This window comes from Pseudophryne corroboree, chromosome 1 (genome assembly GCF_028390025.1).
Source record: "Pseudophryne corroboree isolate aPseCor3 chromosome 1, aPseCor3.hap2, whole genome shotgun sequence".
In the NCBI taxonomy this organism is placed as follows: domain Eukaryota; kingdom Metazoa; phylum Chordata; class Amphibia; order Anura; family Myobatrachidae; genus Pseudophryne; species Pseudophryne corroboree.
In genome coordinates this window covers 116,031,214-116,053,201 of record NC_086444.1, presented here as the reverse complement: position 1 = coordinate 116,053,201, position 21,988 = coordinate 116,031,214, and the positions used below count along the sequence as shown (strand labels likewise).

Here is a 21,988-nt window from a genome sequence, read left to right as displayed (position 1 = left end):
GGAATGCTCTGATAGAGGACAGGACCCCACTAGCCCTTTGGGGAGACAGAGGGAGAGTTTGCCAGCACACACCAGAGCGCTATATATATACAGGGATAACCTTATATAAGTGTTTTTCCCTAATATAGCTGCTGTATATCTTTATATGCCAATTTTATGCCCCCCCTCTCTTGTTTTACCCTGTTTCTGTAGTGCAGGACTGCAGGGGAGAGTCAGGGAGCCTTCCTCCAACGGAGCTGTGAGGAAAAAATGGCGCCAGTGTGCTGAGGAGATAGGCTCCGCCCCCTTTTCGGCAGCCTTTCTCCCGCTTTTTTATTGTAATTTAGGCAGGGGTTAAATACATCCATATAGCCCAGGAGCTATATGTGATGTATTTTTAGCCAAAAAAAGGTATTTCTATTGCGTCTCAGGGCGCCCCCCCCCAGCGCCCTGCACCCTCAGTGACCGGAGTGTGAAGTGCGCTGAGAGCAATGGCGCACAGCTGCGGTGCTGTGCGCTACCTTAATGAAGACAGGACGTCTTCTGCCGCCGATTTTCCGGACTCTTCAGTCTTCTGGCTCTGTAAGGGGGACGGCGGCGCGGCTCCGGGACCCATCCATGGCTGGGCCTGTGATCGTCCCTCTGGAGCTAATGTCCAGTAGCCTAAGAAGCCCAATCCACTCTGCACGCAGGTGAGTTCGCTTCTTCTCCCCTTAGTCCCTCGATGCAGTGAGCCTGTTGCCAGCAGGTCTCACTGAAAGTAAAAAACCTACTTTAAACTTTTTCTCTAAGCAGCTCAGGAGAGCCACCTAGATTGCACCCTTCTCGTTCGGGCACAAAATCTTAACTGAGGCTTGGAGGAGGGTCATAGGGGGAGGAGCCAGTGCACACCAGGTAGTCCTAAGGCTTTTTACTTTGTGCCCAGTCTCCTGCGGAGCCGCTATTCCCCATGGTCCTTACGGAGTCCCCAGCATCCACTTAGGACGTTAGAGAAACTAGCAATACATTATAGATATATAAAAGTCACAAATATATGTTATGGTCTGTAAACAGCCATAACGCAGGCATACCGACTGCCAAGACTTACCTGCTGATCTCACAGGCCACGCGCCCTTTCATCTCTATGACATCAGCGGATGACGCAAAACCCATGCGCCTCAGCACCCGTTTCCGGCACTTCAGCTCATCCATCTGTAACACTGTGCGAGCTTTCTTCAGTTCACGTTTCGCAGTCCTGATATCAACGGCAATCTGCAAGTAACCACACAGATTATTACAGGACTGTACAGGCATACCATGAATAAATCTATATACTCTCAGCGTGCACCTTGGATTACAGTGATAGGTGAATATAGAGCCAGGAATAACCCTGTACGTTATCAGAAGGTCACATGAACACAGACCGTTTCTGCGGGAGAGGTGTTACCTGGGCTTTCTTCTCACAGAGTTTGTAGACGGACTCCAGATTAGGGTCATTGTTAAGAGGGTGTGAATACATCCGATGTTCAAACGCTTCTATTTTTTGAACCACTTTCTTCAGCCCTGGATCTTTTATACCCATATCATCAATAGGATCCAGCAAGGGCACGCCATCGGGGAAGCGCTTCTGAACCTCCTGAAAAACACAAGTGGTGCGAGAGAGGTTGGGTAATTGAATTACTTGTTTAGAATTGTAAATTCCTTGTGAAAAATTGTTTAAAGTCTGAAGCGGATCAAAACTGGAGCTAGATACTGCTGCTCAGCCTCCGCACTGGACTAATACAGGGGTAATACGGTGTTTCATTAGCCAACAACGCAGCACTAGATCATACAAGATCCAGCTGCTCCACGCTCAGTCTCATCAGTGGATTACTACTAAAGCGGATTACTACTAAAGCGTATACTGGGATTTATGGTAGTCTGAAGATGACTGCACCGGCCTACCGCTATCTTCCAACCACATTTACCAGCATGTCTGATTATTATATTTATACTAGTAAAGGGTCACCTCAGTCCACCTCGTCCCCTGCTCTGTTTGGTCCCTCCACCCATCTTTCTGCGGCTCCGACCACCTACCTACCATACTTACCTCTTGTGGCTGGTTAGGTCCTGCGGTGCTAGGTCTGCACCATCTCTCTCGCAGTGGGATCTTCTGGGGCACACACCCCATCTCCCACTGCACGTCAGGAGACCGGAGAGAAATTTTTTGTCACCCCTGAACTGAGCAGCCCTATTCAGAGAACGTGATCATACAGTCACAATCCCAATAAAGCTTACAGCTTCAATTCTCTACTACCCAGTCACACTGGTGTCCATTGTAATCAGCAGCCAATTAACCTAACAGTACGTTTATGGACTGTAGGAGGAAACTGCCTAGTAGAACCAGAGGACCAGGTATCTGAATTCCTCCACATAGAAGAAAAAACAAACAAAAAGGAAATACTGGGCGCACAGATAGATTTAGCAATTTAATAATAAAAGGATAATTAAAATATATGAAAAACAACCCATGAAAAGATAAAGGACATAAAAACATAAATCCAATTAAGAATAAACAAGTTTGAACTGTAAATCACAGCTAAGAATCCTCAAGGGAAACACAAGTTCCAAAGTGAAGTCAGCAAGGGAAAAATGCAACATGTAGTAATACGTTTGTATCAATCAAACCACCGTTCTATTGTAAAATCAAGAGGAACAACTATCAGTCAGTGTGATTTATAAAAACATGCTCCGCTGTGTAATCCATCAACAGACCATTTAAGGTGCCAGGACAGTAGAATTTATGTATATTCCAAAGTCACTAAAGGAGTAGACCAACCAGGAGACACCCCTAACGACCCCCGGGAGCAAATCACGGGTACGCATAGAACGATCCGGCCGATATGCTACTACTAGAGCGTTCTAGTGTGTTCCTGGCTTTACAGTGCACTTTGGAACTTGTGTTTCCCATGAGGATTCCTAGCAGAGATTTACAGTTGAAACTTGCTTATTATTCTTAATTGGATTTATATGTTTTCACTTTTCATGGACTATTGCGATTATATATTTCTCTTACGTCCTAGAGGATGCTGGGGACTCCGTAAGGACCATGGGGAATAGACGGGCTCCGCAGGAGACATGGGCACTAAAAAAAGAACTTTAGCTATGGGTCTGCACTGGCTCCTCCCTCTATGCCCCTCCTCCAGACCTCAGTTTGATACTGTGCCCAGAGGAGACTGGGTGCACTACAGGGAGGTCTCCTGAGTTTCTCTGAAAGTAAGAATTTTGTTAGGTTTTTTTATTTTCAGGGAGCCCTGCTGGCAACAGGCTCCCTGCATCGTGGGACTGAGGAGAGAGAAGCAGACCTACTAAAATGATAGGCTCTGCTTCTTAGGCTACTGGACACCATTAGATCCAGAGGGAGTCGGAACGCAGGTCTCCCCTCGCCGTTCGTCCCGGAGCCGCGCCGCCGTCCTCCTCACAGAGCCGGAAGATAGAAGCCGGGTGAGTATAAGAAGATAGAAGACTTCAGAGGCGGCAGAAGACTTCAGATCTTCGCTGAGGTAATGCACAGCGGTAACGCTGCGCGCCATTGCTCCCACACACAACACACACAGCAGACACTGATGGGTGCAGGGCGCAGGGGGGGCGCCCTGGGCAGCAATTTTAAACCTCTAGGACAGGACAGACGTTATATATAGGCTCTGAGGGCTGTATATAGAAAACCCCCGCCAGTTTTTAAAGAAATCGAGCGGGACCGAAGCCCGCCGCTGAGGGGGCGGAGCTTGATCCCTCAGCACTAACCAGCGCCATTTTCTCCACAGCACACCGCTGAGAAGCTGGCTCCCCGGACTCTCCCCTGCTGAACACGGTGACAGAGGGTTTTAAAGAAGGGAGGGGGCACATAATTTGGCACAGTTGTATATATATTATATATATATATATATATATATATATATATATATATATATATATATATATATATATATATATATATATATATATATATAAAAAGCGCTCTATATATCTGGGAATTTTTTCCAGGGTCAGTGGCGCTGGGTGTGTGCTGGCATACTCTCTCTCTGTCTCTCCAAAGGGCCTTGTTGGGGAACTGTCTCCAGATTACAGATTTCCCTGAGTGTGTGGGGTGTCAGTACGCGTGTGTCGGCATGTCTGAAGCGGAAGGCTCTTCTAGGGAGGAGTTGGAGCAAATGAGTGTGGTGTCTCCGTCGGCAACGCCGACACCTGACTGGTTGGATATGTGGAATGTTTTAAATGCAAATGTGAATTTATTACACAAAAGGCTGGACAAAGCGGAGTCCAGGGAATGTACAGGGAGTCAAGCCCTGCCTTTCACTATGACACAGGGACTTTCTGGGTCTCAAAAGCGCCCACTATCCCAAATAGTAGACACTGATACCGACACGGATTCTGACTCCAGTGTCGACTACGATAATGCGAAGTTGTAGCCAAGGTTGGCAAAAAGTATTCATTATATGATTATTGCAATAAAAGAGGTGTTGCATATAACAGATGACCCCTCTGTACCTGACACGAGGGTCCACATGTTTAAAGAAAAGAAGCCTGAGGTTACTTTTCCCCCTTCTCATGAGCTAAATGAGTTGTTTGAAAGGGCTTGGGTAACCCCAGACAAAAAAACTGCAGATTCCCAAAAGGATTCTTATGGCGTATCCTTTCCCGGCTAAGGACAGGATACGGTGGGAATCCTCCCCAAGGGTGGACAAAGCGTTGACACGCTTATCCAAAAAGGTAGCGCTGCCATCTCAAGATACAGCAACCCTCAAGGATCCTGCTGATCGCAGGCAGTAGACTACCTTGAAGTCAATTTACACACATACTGGTACGTTACTCAGACCGGCGATAGAGTCGGCTTGGGTTTGTAGCGCTGTTGCAGCATGGACAGATACCTTATCTGCTGATATGGATACGCTGAATAAGGAAACCATTTTATTGACCCTGGGTCATATTAAGGATGCGGTCCTATATATGAGAGATGCTCAGAGAGACGTTGGCCTACTGGGTTCCAGAGCCAATGCTATGGCAATTTCTGCTAGGCAAGCCCTATGGAACCGACAATGGACGGGTGATGCCGACTCGAAGAGGCATATGGAGGTTTTGCCTTACAAGGGTGAGGACTTATTTGGGGACCTGGTTTCAACAGCTACTGCAGGTAAATCAACTTTTTTGCCTTATGTTTCCTCACAGCCTAAGAAAACGCCTCATTATCAGATGCAGTCCTTTCGGTCGCATAAATCCAAGAGAGTACGGGGATCTTCCTTTCTTGCCAGAGGTAAGGGCAGGGGGAAAAAGCTGCCAACTACAGCTAGTTCCCAGGAGCAGAAGTCCTCCCTGGCTTCTACAAAATCCACCACATGACGTTGGGGCTCCGCTGAGGGAGTCCGCCCCAGTGGGGGCACGTCTTCGACTTTTCAGCCACGTCTGGGTTCAATCACAGGTGGACCCTGGGCAATAGACATTGTTTCCCAGGGTTACAAGCTGGAATTCGAAGAGGTGCCTCATCGCCAGTTTTTCAAATCGGCCCCACTGGAGTCTTCCCCAGAGAGGGAGATAGTTTTAAATGCAATTCAAAAATTGTGTCTTCAACAAGTGGTGGTCAAAGTTCCCCTGCTTCAGCAGGAGATGGGCTATTACTCAACCCTGTTTGTGGTCCCAAAACCAGACGGTTCGGTCAGACCCATTCTGAATTTAAAATCCTTAAACCTATACTTAAAAAGGTTCAAGTTCAAGATGGAATCGCTCAGAGCGGTCATCGCCAGCCTGGAGGGGGGGGGGGGGGGGTATTATATGGTGTCCCTGGACATAAAGGATGCTTACCTTCATGTCCCCATATATCCTCCTCATCAGGCGTTCCTGAGATTTGCTGTACAGGATTGTCATTACCAATTTCAGACGCTGTCGTTTGGGCTTTCCACGGCCCCGAGGGTTTTCACCAAGGTGATGGCGGAAATGATGGTGCTCCTGCGCAAGCAGGGAGTCACAATTATCCCGTACTTGGACGATCTCCTAATAAAAGAGAGATCAAGAGAGCAGTTGCTGAACAGTGTGTCACTCTCTCTGAGGGTGTTGCAGCAGCATGGCTGGATTCTCAATCTCCCAAAGTCACAGTTGGTTCCAACGACCCGTTTGCCTTTCTTAGGCATGATTCTGGATACAGAGCAGAAAAGGGTTTTTCTCCCGAGGGAAAAGACCCAGGAACTCCAGAAAATGGCCAGAGACCTGTTGAAGCCAAAAAGGGTGTCGGTGCATCGATGCACTCGAGTTCTGGGGAAGATGGTGGCGTCTTACAAGGCCATTCAATTCGGCAGGTTCCATGCGAGGACTTTTCAGTGGGACCTTCTGGACAAGTGGTCCGGGTCACATCTACATATTAATCAGATGATCAGCCTGTCCCCCAGGGCCAGGGTATCTCTCCTGTGGTGGCTGCAGAGTGCTCACCTTCTAGAGGGTCGCATATTCAGCATTCAGGACTGGGTTCTGATAACCACGGACACGAGCCTCCGAGGATGGGGAGCAGTCACACAGGGAAGAAACTTCCAAGGTCTGTGATCAAGCCAGGAGGCTTGTCTTCACATCAACGTACTGAAATTAAGGGCCATATACAACGGCCTTCGTCAAGCGGAGAATTTGCTTTGCGACCTACCGGTTCTGATCCAGTCAGACATCACCACCGCAGTGGCTCATGTAAACCGCCAAGGCGGAACAAAGAGCAGAGTGGCAATGACAGAAGCCACCAGGATTCTTCGCTGGGCGGAAAATCATGTAAGTGCTCTGACAGCAGTCTTCATTCCGGGAGTGGACAACTGGGAAGCAGACTTCCTCAGCAGACACTATCTACATCCAGGAGAGTGGGGACTTCATCAGGAAGTCTTTGCAGAGATTACGAGTCAGTGGGCACTGCCTCAAATAGACATGATGGCGTCACGCCTCAACAAGAAGCTTCCGAGGTATTGCGCCAGGTCAAGGGACCCTCAGGTGTTAGCAGTGGACGCCATGGTGACACCGTGGGTGTTCCAGTCGGTCTATGTGTTCCCTCCTCTTCCTCTCATCTCAAAGATTTTGAGAATCATAAGACAAAGAGGAGTACAGACAATTCTCATTGTTCCAGACTGGCCTTGAAGGGCCTGGTATCCGGATCTTCTGGAAATGCTCACAGAAGATCCGTGGCCTCTTCCTCTCAGAGAGAACCTGTTGCAACAGGGGCCCTGTCTATTCCAAGACTTACAGCGGCTGCGTTTGATGGCTTGGCGGTTGAACGCCGGATCCTAGCTGAAAAGGGCATTCCAGATGAGGTCATTCCTACTCTGATAAAGGCTAGGAAGGAGGTGACAGCAAAACATTATCACCATATATGGAGGAAGTATGTGTCTTGGTGTGAGTCCAGGAATGCTCCTCCGGAAGAATTCCATCTGGGCCGTTTTCTTCATTTCCTACAGACTGGAGTAAATTTGGGCCTAAAATTAGGCTCCATTAAAGTTCAGATTTCGGCCCTATCCATTTTCTTTCAGAAGGAATTGGCTTCTCTCCCAGAAGTCCAGACTTTTGTGAAGGGACTGCTGCATATCCAGCCTCCTTTTGTGCCTCCAGTGGCACCATGGGACCTTAACGTGGTGTTGCGGTTCCTTAAGTCTCACTGGTTTGAGCCGCTTCAAACGGCGGACTTAAAGTATCTCACTTGGAAGGTGGTCATGTTGTTGGCCTTGGCATCTGCAAGGCGAGTATCTGAGTTAGTGGCTTTGTCTCACAAAAGCCCCTATCTGATTTTCCATGTGGATAGAGCCGAGTTGCGGACTCGTCCTCAATTTTTGCCTACGGTGGTTTCCTCTTTTCATATGAACCAACCTATTGTGGTGCCTGAGGCTGCGCGGGACTTGGAGGATTCCGAGTCCCTTGAAGTGGTCAGGTCATTGAAAATTCATGTAGCCAGAACGGCTCGGGTTAGGAAAACAGAGGCACTGTTTGTCCTGTATGCAGCCAACAAGGTTGGCGCTCCTGCTTCTAAGCAGACTATTGCTCGCTGGGTCTGTAACACGATTCAGCAGGCTCATTCTATGGCTGGATTGCCGTTACCAAATTCGGTAAAGGCCCATTCCACTAGGAAGGTGGGCTCTTCTTGGGCGGCTGCCCGAGGCGTCTCGGCATTACAGCTTTGCAGAGCGGCGACTTGGTCGGGTTCAAACACTTTTGCAAAATTTTACAAGTTTGATACCCTGGCTGATGAGGACCTCAAGTTTGCTCAATCGGTGCTGCAGAGTCATCCGCACTCTCCCGCCCGTTTTGGAGCTTTGGTATAATCCCCATGGTCCTTACGGAGTCCCCAGCATCCTCAAGGACGTAATAGAAAATAAGATTTTAAACCTACCGGTAAATCTTTTTCTCCTAGTCCGTAGAGGATGCTGGGCGCCCGTGCGGACAACATTCTGCAAGACTTGTATATAGTTATTGCTTGCATAAGGGTTATGTTACAGTTTTGATCGGTCTTTGACTGATGCTGTTTGTTTCATACTGTTGACTGGTTCGTATATTCCAGGTTATATGGTGTGGATGGTGTGGGCTGGTATGAATCTTGCCCTTGGATTAGCAAAATCCTTTCCTCGTTCTGTCCGTCTCCTCTGGGCACAGTTTCTCTAACTGAGGTCTGGAGGAGGGGCATAGAGGGAGGAGCCAGTGCACACCCATAGCTAAAGTTCATTTTTAGTGCCCATGTCTCCTGCGGAGCCAGTCTATTCCCCATGGTCCTTACGGAGTCCCCAGCATCCTCTACGGACTAGGAGAAAAAGATTTACCGGTAGGTTTAAAATCTTATTTTTAATTATCTATTATTATTAAATGACTAAATTTATCTATCTGCGCTCCCAGTGTTTCCCTGTTTTCTTCCTACATATGTTGGTCCTGCATTAGGAGGTGTCAGCTCGCCTCCCAGAGAGCAGCACAGACTGACATTTCTTTACATTAGATTTAGAAGCACCTAGCTGTTTTTTCCTTTTTCTGTACTTCCATCACATATACTTACACGGCTACTAACAGCTATGCAGTTCCAGTAACCTTAAGCAGATGACACTGGAGACATGATGGCGTGGGCAGGATGAACATAAGGGACCTTCAATGTTTGATACAGAGCACTAAAGGCTGCTACAGATGTGTCCACACACATCATTACCCTAAAACGCAGCATGGCGTGACATTCCTGCGATGCGCACACACCGCGGGTCTACACACCACCATGCTGCCATTCCTTCATATGCTAATATTCTCGGGTGTTTATGCACCCGCTACCACCAACGAGAACGGTCTATTACTACTACGGGTAGCGGAAGTATGAAATCCCGCTACCCGCGCCTATATGTAGCAGCCTTATCCTCCTCTCAGTGCCAGGCAGCGGGCGCATCCTAATCCCGCTGCCTGCGATTGTACGCACGCTCCCACGAACGCCACACTATGTAAAGGGACACATCTGTACTTTAAAAATAAAAAGGAGCAAATGTGCCATAATGACGACATGAATATGCGGCACAATACATTACATCATCTGATTTTTTTTCACCCTTATTAAAAAATATATACACAGGCTGGTCCATAAGTGTGGAAACACGCTTCGAAAAAGGAAGCGAGTAAGGAAATATTAATCCAGTGTCTACACATATGATACAAGAGATGGTAATCTAATTTTTTTGTGACATATCAAACAGATGAAGAATCCCATAAAAAAACAAAAAAAAACAAAAAAAAACAATGGTGTTCTTCCTTTTAACATAGCTTGATTCATTTTCAAGTTTTAACAGAGTTTCCAGGATATGTTTGAAGTGCTGTTCACCATGGTGCAGTGTTAAGGCTATTCTTTTTCCCATTACTGATGAACTTTGACCAGCATGTCTGGCTGAATCGGAGCACCAGCATCAACAAGTCGTTGTTGCAGATTATAACGATCTGGTATATTCACAGCATAAACACATTCCTTCAGGTAACCCCACAGACCCCTATGGCCAATCCACCTTTGGGATAACTGCACAGCAAGATACTACCCGACAATGAGTCCATTATGAGGTGGAATGTCTTATGAAATTCTGCACCAGTTTAATGTCACATGACTACCTTCTCAATATTAAAAAAATAAAATAAAAAAAAAAGTATGATTTCGGTAGTTACCAGGTATATCCTTGTCTTGGAATCCATAGGGGTCACTGGACACCCGCCTAGAGCAGTTTCACCTGTCTTGTGGTAGGTAAGGTAACACATTATCACCGGAATGCTGGAATGTTACGGTGATTGTTATCTGTTGTGTTAACTTTACAGTTGTCCATTATGTTCTAATGTTAGATGTAATTCTCTATTGTGCATCCTCTCTTTCGCTCCTGTTTGGCCCAGCAAAAAACACTGAGGCATCTTGGGAGTATGGAGGGGAAGGAGGGTTACACATTTAAAAAGATTTAAATGTGCCTATCCCTGCTATCACACCGTCCATATTCCAAGAGTACTCCAGTGACCCCTAGTGGATGATAAAGAAATTAGAGTTGCATCCAAGATGGCCACCAAACTGGTAACCTACCATTAAAAGATTTTACCCCCACTCCCATATCATGTGTGTTGACACTGGATTAATATTTTCTTACTCATTTCCTTTTTACAATACAAAATGATTATATATACACACATATATATTACATATTTACATCCAACAACATATGGAAGTCAAATTTAAGGAAACAAAAAGCCATCCGAGTTAAATAAAAGAGAAACAAGAGTCACGCACTCAATGGTCCTCTGAAATTACCTGGATAGACTTCAACACACTATGCCGGTTGTCAGGCGGCCGGAGATCTTTGGGAATATACAGACGCACACTACTGATGGCGGAGAGCAAATGCAGCAAGACTGGAACAACCTGGAAATAGAAAAAAAAAAAAAAAAAAAAAAAGTGAACATCTAAAACCCCCTATAGAATCTCCTAGTGTGTCCATCTATGAACAGGAGGCGAGAAACAGACCTCTCCTAAGTAGCACGCTATACAGGCCCATTTTAATATATTATTAAACATGAGACAGGGCTATTTTAAAACCCAGGCAAAGTGATCTGCAATCGATCAGATCTGACCTATGACGTGTTACGTAGCAACTGGTGTATAGCAGATAAATACTTGTGCTAAGTGTATATACACAGCCCAAAGCAATCTTACATGGATCAAGCATCTGTGCAGAGATCAAGTACACAGAAATGCATTAAGTCAAACACTGGACTTTAGAGACAATTTGCAGTGTATTTAATAGCTCCAGGATGTTTCACAGAGTCCAGTTGTGGCAGCTACGTCTCTGCCATGATTAATGTGCACATTTATTTAAGTGTCTACACACATACATGAAACTGTACAAACTCTAGAGAGTTTACAGAGTGTCGTGTGAGCTTATATGTCCCTAGAAAAAAAGGATTTAACCCGGTAAGACCATAAATCCTATGCTTTGAGTCCATAGAGGGCACAGGAGAAGCTATGCTGGGTATAGCTGGATGGGAGCTAGGCAGGCACCAAAAAAGGGTTACTTTAAAGTACCCAGCAGGCCTTGCCTCCCTGTCCCCTATACCCTGCCAGTTTTAATAGCAAGTCAAAGGCAGGAGTGGAAGGAAGAGGAAGGAAGAACACATTGTACAGAAAGACACTACGAAGATGATTGGCCACACACCACCTACACAGGAAACCAAGTCCCGCGAGACAGGTGCACCGGGGAGGGTGTTCTGTGCCCCTATGGATTCAAAGAAAAGGAATTCACCAGGTAAGACCATAAATCCTATTTTCTTCATCGTCCACTAGGGGCACAGGAGAAGCTACGCTGGGACGTCGTCCTAAAGCTGTCCCCTCAAGGGCAGGGACGCTCCTGGACTGCGCTAAGGATCCTACGCCCAAAGGCTGGGTCATCTGATGCAAAGGTGTCAAACGCATAAAATTTAATAAAGGTTTGGGCTGAAGACCATGTGGCTGTCTTACAAAGCTGCTCAGCCGAGACCCCACGAGAGGCTGCCCAGGAAGCTCCCACAGCAAGTGTGGCATGAGTTTTTACCCCCAAAGGGATCGGAATATCAGCCGCTGAATAGGCGTGGTGAATTGGTAACCGGAGCCACCTAGCTAAGGTCCGTTTGGACGCCGGCCAACCCAGTTTGCGAGAGTCTAGTAAGACAAACAGGGAGTCCGAGTGTCAGATACCTTTGGTTTTGTCCACATAAATCCGAAGTGCTCAGACAACATCCAAGGAAACCTCCTCCGGCGGTGCCTCTGTTAAAGCAGGTACCACTATTTCCTGATTGAGGTGGAATCCAGAAACGACCTTTGGGAGAAAACCTGCCAGAGTGCGAAGGATTGCTCCGTCTGAGTGAAACACTAGGAAGGGCAAAAGCCAGTATAAAGCACTAAGATCGGAAACCCTTTGAGCTGAAGATCTAGCCAAAAGGAACAAGGTCTTCCAAGTGATCCATCGGAGGTCTGCCGTATCCATGGGCTCAAAGGGAGCAGTTTGTAACCCTCTCAGCACCAGGAAAAGATCCCAAGGAGCTACTAGAGCCACAAAAGGCAGCTGGACATGAAGGACTCCCTGCAGGAACATCTTCACGTTTGGAATGGTAGCGAATCGTTTCTGAAACGGCACCGACAGTGCTGGCACCTGAACCTTTAAGGACGACAAACGAAGACCTAGGCCTAAACCCGACTGAAGGAATGCCAAAAGCCGGGCTATCCTAAAAGATTTCGGATTGAAATGACGACTCGCACACCCAGAAATGTATGCCTTCCAGATGTGGTGATAGATTCTGGCAGATGACGTCTTCCTAGCATGGAGCATAGTTTTGAGGACTGTCCTGGAAAATCCTTTTCTCCTTGGGATGGATGTCTCAATAGCCACGCTGTCAAAGTGAGGCGGTTGGGGTCTAGATGCAGACAGGGTCCCTGTGATAGAAGGTCCAGATGTTCTGGAAGACGCCATGGGGCGCCTATGGACAAACTGAGGAGATCTGCATACCACAGGCAACACAGCCAATCTGGGACCACCAGGATCATCGTGCCTCCCTCTAGTTTGAATTTCAGGATTATTCTGAGAATCATGGAGATCGTGGGAAAAACGTACACCAGGGGAAATGACCAATGGGCTGTCAGCGCATCCACAAGGAATGCCTGTGGATCTCTTAGTCGAGAGCCGAACCTGCTGACCTGCCTGTTGTGACAGGATGCCATGAGGTCTATTGGCTTGATTACCCCAGTGGGACATCATCTGATTGAACACCACTGGATGGAGCATCCACTTTCCTAAGTGTACGTCCTGTCGACTTAGGAAGTCTGCTTCCCAGTTGAGCACCCTTGGAATGAATACCGCTGACAGAGCTGGAAGGTGTTCTACCCAGAGGAAAATCTGGCCCCTCGACTGCGAGTGCCTTCCTGGCGGTTGATGTATGCCACCGCCGTCGCGCTGTCTGGCTGAACATGTACTGGTCGGCCTTCAAGGAGAGAGAGCTGAAAGTAGCGTCTTGAGAATTGCTCTCAATTCCAGTACGTTGACGGGCAGTGTGCTTTCTTGAAGTGTCCAGCGACCTTGGAACGTGAGTCCCCGAGACCACTCCCCACCACTGCAGACTGACGCCTGTGGTGACCAAGGTCCAGTCTTGAATCCAAAAAGGTAGGCCTTTGTCCAGATTCGCGCGGAGGAGCCACCATGTCAAGGACAGCTGAACTTCCGGAGTAGGGACTATGGTCTGAACAAATGTGGAGAGTATAACCGCCCCACTTGCGAAGTACTTCCAATTGTAGAGGGCGAGAGTGGAATTGGGCGTACGCTACCATGTCGAGCGCTGCCACCATCGAGCCCAGAACTCTCATGCAAGCACTGTGCGCAGGTGGGGGAAGTGCTCGAATTCTGGATTGAATGACCAAGATCTTGCCTTGAGGCAGAAACCCCTGCTGTTCCCTAGAATTTAAAAGCGCTCCTAAATGAAGGATTGTCTGCAAGGGCGTTAAAGATGATTTTTTCCAGTTTATTTTCCAGCTGTGAGATTGTAGAATCTCCACCGTCGACTGAATTTGGACTGAGCCCCTCCTGGGACTGCACTAGGAGAAGGAGGTCGTCCAAGTAGGGTAGAATACGTATTCCACGGCATCTCAAATGAGCAGCAATCACTGCCAGAATTTGTGAAAACCCTCAGAGCTGCTGAGAGACCGAACGGTAAAGCTCGAAATTGGAAATGATCTCCCTTTATTGCAAACTGGAGAAACCGTTGATGACTTGGTCGAATTGGGATAAATATGCATCCAATATATCCAGGGATGCCATATAATCCCCCGGTTCCAGAACTAAGACGATTGACCGTAGAGATTCCATACAGAATTTTGGAACTCACAGGTAAAATGTTCAACTCTTTGAGGTTGAGAATTGGTCATTAAGAACCGTCCGGTTTCTGAACCAGAAAGAGCGAGGTGTAAAAACCTTGTCCTCCATGTTCTCTTATTACCGGAATAATGACGTTGGAGGAGAGAAGGGAGCCGACCGACCGTTGTAGAGCCTCTGCCTCTCCGGGATCCCCAGGAAGCCCTGTGGTGAAGAATCTTCTTGAAGGATGGTGCCAAAACGTCAGGGCGTATCCATGAGTCACGACTTCCCTGACCCAGGCGTTCGTCATGATTTCCGACCATCGCGGAGCAAAAGACAGCAGTCTGACCCCCACCCTGGGATCCCCCAGGGGGAGGCCTGCCCCATCACGCTGCAGTCTTTTCTGAGGGTTTGGTAATTGGGCGTCTGGTAGCCCAAGGTTGCTTTGCACGAGACTTAGAGCCTTTTGCAGGGGTCTGGTATCTAGAAGAGGCCTGGCCCTTAGTCCTTCTCTGTGCACTAAAGGATGTCTAAGCTTTAGGGGCTGCTGCCAACAGAAGAAAAGCTGTTTTAGCAGTTGCCAGCGAGGGCACAATATTAGTCGATCCCTGGCCAAACAAGGTATCACCCGCATGTAGTAACGCCTCAAGAGCTTTCTTGGAGGACGCATCCGCTCTCCATGAATGGAGCCACAACGAGAGTCTGGCTGCCACCGCTGAAGCCGAAATCTTAGATATAAGGATCGCTGTATCCAGGGCTGCTTCTCCAAGATAGATATTCGGCTTCTGAATATTCCCAACCAGGACCAACAACTGTTTTCTACTAACTGTAGATGATAGGCCCTTGTGAAGCTGATCTGCCCAACAACCTAATGCTTTTGTCACCTAGGCTGAAGCCATAGCCGGTCTTGTAATAGCGCTAGCATATGTATATGCCGTCTTAAGGAAGATGTCCAACTTGCGATATGTAGAATCCTCAAGGGAAGATGTATCCGTGATTGGAAGAACTGAGGAACGTACCACATGTGCGTCCACCAGTGGCGGGTTCTCCCACTTGGATCTGTCCTTAGACGGAAGTGGATAGAAGGACTGATACCTTTTAGAGAGCGGAAACCTCTTGTCCGGTTTGGCCCATGCTCCCTCCAGCATGTCTTCCAATTGTGCTGAGGAGGGAAATTGTGTCGAATACTTTTTCGGCTTTTTAAAAACCGGTGTCTTGGATGTGGGTGCAAGGTTCAATATCCAGGACCAATCGTACTTGCTTTACAAGGGCCTCCACTTCCGCCACCAAAAGGGAGTCTTCCAGATCTGACGAGGTGTCCAGATCAGATCCCCCTGACCCACTATCCTGGTCTGGATTTGGGGACTCTGACTCAGAATCCCTTTCTGAGAGAGGGGTAGCGGTTCCGCTAGAAGTACGAGGACGTCTAGGACGCTTTTCTCTATCCATTAATTGTTGCATGGAAGTAGAGAATTGTGAGAGACTTTAAAACGATTGTGCAAAAGATTGAACCCATGGGGACTCAACCTGTGGAGGAGGAGCCAGATAAGCCTGGCCTGGTGCAGAAGTACTAGGCGGTGCTGAATCTGGAGGACCTACTGGTGGAGTCGCCAAGCTATCTACAAGCTGCACCATTACCTGAGTAAGGGCGGTTGCCCAAGCTGGTTCCTGTGATACAGTTGCAGGGTCATCCAGTGGTGGAGCTGGAACACATGCTTTGCACAGGCCAGCATCGACTGGATCCTGTGAAGACAGAATAATACAACACACAGGGCAAGTGGGAGGCTCAGGTGTAACTACCTTCTTGCCTCTGGATGACATCTTTTATAAAGATAGAGATGACACGTGTGTAATAAACAAGGGTGAAAGAGGAGTTAAAACTCCACACCACAGAAAGTGCTTAGATACTAAGCACAGGGCAGTCACTGAGGTACCCCCTGCAGAATCAGGCTCTGTGTAAGGGATGCAAGGCCAACCACATCTACTGCAGCAATACACAACAGTCACTCAATGCTTGAAAACAAGAATATTCAGGATACTCAACTGTCCTGTGAGAAGCAGGCAGGAGAAATAGACTGAACTCGGCTACTGGAGTGGGGTACAGGGGAGACTGTGGCCAGACCTTCCTCTCTAAGTAACTCCAAGCCAGCATGTGAGCTAAAATGGCTGCGGAGCGTTTTCTGGGAGGGACAGAGAGGAAGGAGGAGGATAAGCCCGGGGGCAGGCCATGAGCTAAGCTACTAGCAAGCCCCAGGGGTGGTTGAGGGGCTGCAGGCTGGGCACTCTTCCCCTCAGATAATAGACCCCAGGGACCTGCATTCCTGCCCTGCTGCTGTGCCCTGGTGGTCCAGTGGAAAAAAGGCGCAGTGTACTTGGTCCACCACTCATCTGCCATCCCGCTGTCTCCCTTCAGCTGGAGGGAATCCCTGCACGCAGAGAGCCGTTTCACTCAATCTCTGCTTCCGGTCTCGGCTGCTGGGGTAGACCCTAGCCCCATTGCTAGCGCTGCCGCCTGCGGACACCGGATGCTGGAGCGGGCATGCTGGGCGTGAAGTCCGCCAGCAGCCTGCTCTCTTCGCTGCGACTGCAGCACTAACTATTCTAATAATAAAAAAAAAAAACGAACCTAGCTGAGTGAAACACAGCTCTAACTACAGGTGCCTGCTCCTGCCTTGGCACCAAAAATAAAACAGGCGGGCCCGGGTATAGGGGACAGGGAGGCAAGGGCTGCTGGGTTTTTAAAAGTAACCCTTTTGGTGCCTGCCTAGCTCCCAGCCAGCTATACCCAGCATAGCTTCTCCTGTGCCCCCTAGTGGACGATTAAGAAAACATATTTAGACCAATCCAAGATGTGCGACACTTGCACTATGGGCCGATGGGACACATAAGTCACTGCTGAGACACTGTGTCTGGACCAAAATGACACAAGAGCTCAAGAAGATCTGTACAGAAAGATTGCTCCAAATTTTGATAGTACCAATTGTCAGTGGGTAGAACCAGTTTGGTCATGCACCCTTTCTGCAGGATTCTCCCACATGCCCTAGCTCCTAATGATGAAACATCACCCACCATGTGTGTCCGCCTACTGCAGATGGGAGGAAAAAAAATCTCAAAAAGAAGGATACAGTTTTATCATGGGGTTCTGAGGATCATCTTTGAGAGAAACACTCCCTTCGCTTAGAGATTTGACTTGATCATAAATAAATAAAAAAAAATGCCATTTTAACCGAAGTTTACAACAGCAAGGCTGCAGCCAATTTCCTGTCTGACATGCGATAATTTAAAACTACAACCGCAGATTTATTTTTGTGAATATATCTGAAGAAAAAAGGTTAAAAAACAAAAACAAAGAAAAAACAAAAAAACACACAAGAAACGGTTTTCCTACAGCTGGAACCTATAAAACAATAATTGGAGACCACATAAAGTCATGTGACGTATTTAGGTGGGTTCTATTTTCCTTTAGATTGAGGGAACAGTGATAAGCACATGGACGTCACTTCCACAATTGTGTGGTTTATCATAACATGTGCGGAGATAGTTTATGAAAATCTCAAGTTAAGAACCGGTTAAAACTTCCTGGACCTGCATTTGTTATCAGTGGATTTTCCGTATAAAACAAAAACGGTATCTTTACAGGAAAGCGAAGGCACACAACATTCTGGAACGACTCCAGCTCAATTCCAGCACAGTTTATTAAATTAAATCCACATGTGGCATCAAAATGTGCAGTTTAATCTGCTGCCAAACTGCAAGAGCTGCAAAAAAAACAAAACCTTGACTTGTGGCCCATTTATGGTCTCTTATTCTAACATGTCTATGATCAAATCAGTTTATACGGCACGTCACGTAATCCATATACACACACACACACACACACACACACACACACACACACGCAAGCACAGGAGCAGCACTTGTATAACGTTACACAGAGGAAGAGATCACAGTAGCAGGAATCTCACAGAGGTCTCTCTCAGGGGCAGATGTATTAACCTGGAGAAGGCAGAAGGAAGTGATAAACCAGTGATGAGTGCAAGGTGATAAACACACCAGCCAATCAGCTCCAATATGTAAATGAACAGTTAGGAGCTGATTCGCTGGTGCATTTATCACTGGTTTATCACTTCATTATGCCTTACCCAGGTTAATACATCTGCCCCTCAGTGTAATGTACACTGTGCTGTACCCGAAGAGCACCTTTGCAGACTCGTCCAGTGCTTTATAATAAGTACGTGATGAGAAAAATTGAACGGCCCAGTCAGACTTATTGAACGAAAAGGTTTAATTCAGTCTTACGTCATATCAGTCAAATGTTATGTAGCAAAGCAAATTCTGTTGCGCTCCATAAGCTATATAGCATAATGTTTTCCCGGGCGGCCGACCTAGTGCACACACACTAAACGCTATCGCTAGCGATACCGTACTGTAACATCGTGCTGCGGCCAGCCTGGGGGTCGATATCGTTTGTAGAATACACAGTGGGCGATATTACAAACGATATCGCACAGAAGGGTGAAAATGAGCGATCGCTTGTAATATCACGTAGCGTGTATGCACCGTAAGAGTTGAATGAAAGTCAGTTTTGTGGAAGTATCTTGTGTGTTTCAGCACTGCCCTTGGACCAGAGGCGGGCACACAACTACAGGAGGTTACCATGTCGATACTCTGCAGGGAGCGGAGGGTCAGGGGCATTACTCAATACAGGAACTGCTCCCACAGCCGGTTGCCACCACTGGATCACAGAAACATTTTGTGGACACTCTAGTCATGTCAACAGGGTAAATATCAACATTATAAACATGCCGACAAAATATCCCAAACTTGTTGCACCTCCATTTTTTTTTTAGCGTGCGTATGTATGTACGCATTCTTCTGCCAGGATCCCGGGGGTCGGTATGCTGACCACCGGGTTCCCGGCAGCGCGTTCCCAACCCCTAGGAGAGCCCGGTGGTTCGGTGTTAGCCGTTTCAGCAGGAAGGCAAGACGGACGTTGGGGCTACCCACAGACTGATAAAGTAGCTTTTACTGTAGTAAGGTTCCTTCATTTCCTGCTCTTACCCCCCTCTAGCTATGGTGCATTACACCCTACAAGTAATCTATGCTTAGACTGAGACTATCCAACAGGTTTCTAAGTCTGAGTACGGGTTTGTGCTTTTTAAAAAAAAAATAAAGCCAATTTTACAGTTTTCTGAGAATGTAGAACTGTAGTCTCCAGATGTATAAATAAGATTTTAAACCTACCGGTAAATCTTTTTCTCGTAGTCCGTAGAGGATGCTGGGGACTCCGTAAGGACCATGGGGATAGACGGGCTCCGCAGGAGACATGGGCACTTTAAGAAAGACTTTGACTTTGGGTGTGCACTGGCTCCTCCCTCTATGCCCCTCCTCCAGACCTCAGTTAGAGAAACTGTGCCCAGAGGAGATGGACAGTACGAGGAAAGGATTTTTGTTAATCCAAGGGCAAGATTCATACCAGCCACACCAATCACACTGTATAACTTGGGATAAACTACCCAGTTAACAGTATGAAAAACAACATAGCATCAGTACATGACCGATGCAACCATAACATAACCCTTATTGAAGCAATAACTATATACAAGTATTGCAGAAGTAGTCCGCACTAGGGACGGGCGCCCAGCATCCTCTACGGACTACGAGAAAAAGATTTACCGGTAGGTTTAAAATCTTATTTTCCCTAATGTCCTAGAGGATGCTGGGGACTCCGTAAGGACCATGGGGATTATACCAAAGCTCCCAAACGGGCGGGAGAGTGCGGATGACTCTGCAGCACCGATTGAGCAAACAGGAGGTCCTCCTCAGCCAGGGTATCAAACTTATAGAATTTTGCAAAGGTGTTTGAACCCGACCAAGTAGCAGCTCGACACAGCTGTAGTGCCGAGTCCCCTCGGGCAGCCGCCCAAGAAGAGCCCACTTTCCTCGTGGAATGGGCCTTGACCGATTTCAGTAACGGCAATCCAGCCGTAGAATGCGCTTGCTGAATCGTGTTACAAATCCAGCGAGCAATAGTCTGCTTAGAAGCAGGGGCACCAATCTTGTTGGCTGCATACAGGACAAACAGCGCTTCCGTTTTCCTGACTCTAGCCGTCCTGGCCACGTAAATTTTCAAAGCCCTGACCACATCAAGTAACTCGGAATCCTCCAAGTCACGCGTAGCAACAGGCACCACAATAGGTTGGTTCAAATGTAAAGATGAAATCACTTTTGGTAGGAATTGAGGACGGGTCCGCAATTCCGCCCTATCCACATGGAATACCAAATATGGGCTTTTATGTGACAAAGCCGCCAATTCAGACACTCGACTAGCCGAAGCCAAGGCTAATAACATGACCACCTTCCACGTGAGATATTTCAACCGATTTAAGTGGTTCAAACCAGTGTGATTTTAGAAAACTTACCACGTTAAGGTCCCAAGGTGCCACCGGAGGCACGAAAGGAAGCTGAATATGCAGCACTCCTTTTACAAAAGTCTGAACTTCTGGAAGAGAAGCCAATTCTTTTTGAAAGAAAATGGATAAGGCCGAAATCTGGACCTTAATAGAGCCTAATTTTAGGCCCAAATTCACTCCAGTTTGTAGGAAGTGAAGGAAACGGCCCAGATGGAATTCTTCCGTAGGAGCATTCCTGGCCTCACACCAAGAAACATTTTCGCCATATACGGTGATAATGTTTTGACGTTACATCCTTCCTAGCCTTTATCAGCGTAGGGATGACATCAACCGGAATGCCTTTCTCTGCTAGGATCCGGCGTTCAACCGCCATGCCGTCAAACGCAGCCGCGGTAAGTCTTGGAACAGACAGGGCCCCTACTGCAACAGGTCCTGTCTTAGAGGAAGAGGCCACTGATCTTCTGTGAGCATTTCCTGCAAATCCGGATACCAGGTCCTCCGCGTCCAATCTGGAACAATGAGGATTGTTCTCACTCCTCGTCTTATTATCCTCAACACCTTGGGTATGAGAGGAAGAGGAGGAAATACATCGACCGACAGGAACACCCACGGTGTCACTAGGGCGTCTACTGCTACTGCCTGAGGGTCTCTTGACCTTGCGCAATACCTCTGTAGCTTTTTGTTGAGGCGGGACGCCATCATGTCTATCTGTGGCAGTCCCCACCGACTTGTAATCTGTGCGAAGACTTCCTGATGAAGTCCCCACTCTCCCGGATGTAGGTCGGGTCTGCTGAGGAAGTCTGCTTCCCAGTTGTCCACTCCCGGAATGAACACTGCCGACAGTGCGCTTACGTGATTCTCCGTCCAGCGAAGAATTCTGGTGGCTTCTGCCATCGCCACTCTGCTCCTTGTGCCGCCTTGGCGGTTTACATGAGCCACCGCTGTGACGTTGTCTGACTGGATCAGAACCGGTTGGTCGCGAAGTAGGGTCTCCGCTTGACGTAGGGCGTTGTATATGGCCCTTAGATCCAGGATGTTGATGCGAAGACAAGTCTCCTGACTTGACCAAAGACCTTGGAAATTTCTTCCCTGTGCGACTGCTCCCCAACCTCGGAGGCTTGCGTCTGTGGTCACCAGGATCCAGCCCTGAATGCCGAACCTGCGGCCCTCGAGAAGGTGAGCCCTCTGCAGCCAACACAGGAGTGATACCCTGGCCCTGGGGAATAGGGTGATCAACCGATGAATCTGTAAATGTGACCCGGA

At 47.7% G+C, this 21,988-nt stretch overlaps 1 protein-coding gene across 1 annotated transcript in view; it reads right to left on the bottom strand.

The window, feature by feature from the left end:
* The window catches only part of MTREX (Mtr4 exosome RNA helicase), a 176,870-nt gene that overhangs the window by 35,833 nt on the left and 119,049 nt on the right, over positions 1-21,988 (bottom strand). Inside the window, exons 20-22 of the mRNA XM_063962194.1 lie at positions 10,748-10,858; positions 1,406-1,594; positions 1,067-1,230 (exon numbers count right to left, since the gene is read on the bottom strand). Of these exons, the coding sequence (XP_063818264.1) occupies positions 1,067-1,230; positions 1,406-1,594; positions 10,748-10,858 (464 nt within the window). The remainder of the gene's footprint in view (positions 1-1,066; positions 1,231-1,405; positions 1,595-10,747; positions 10,859-21,988) is intronic.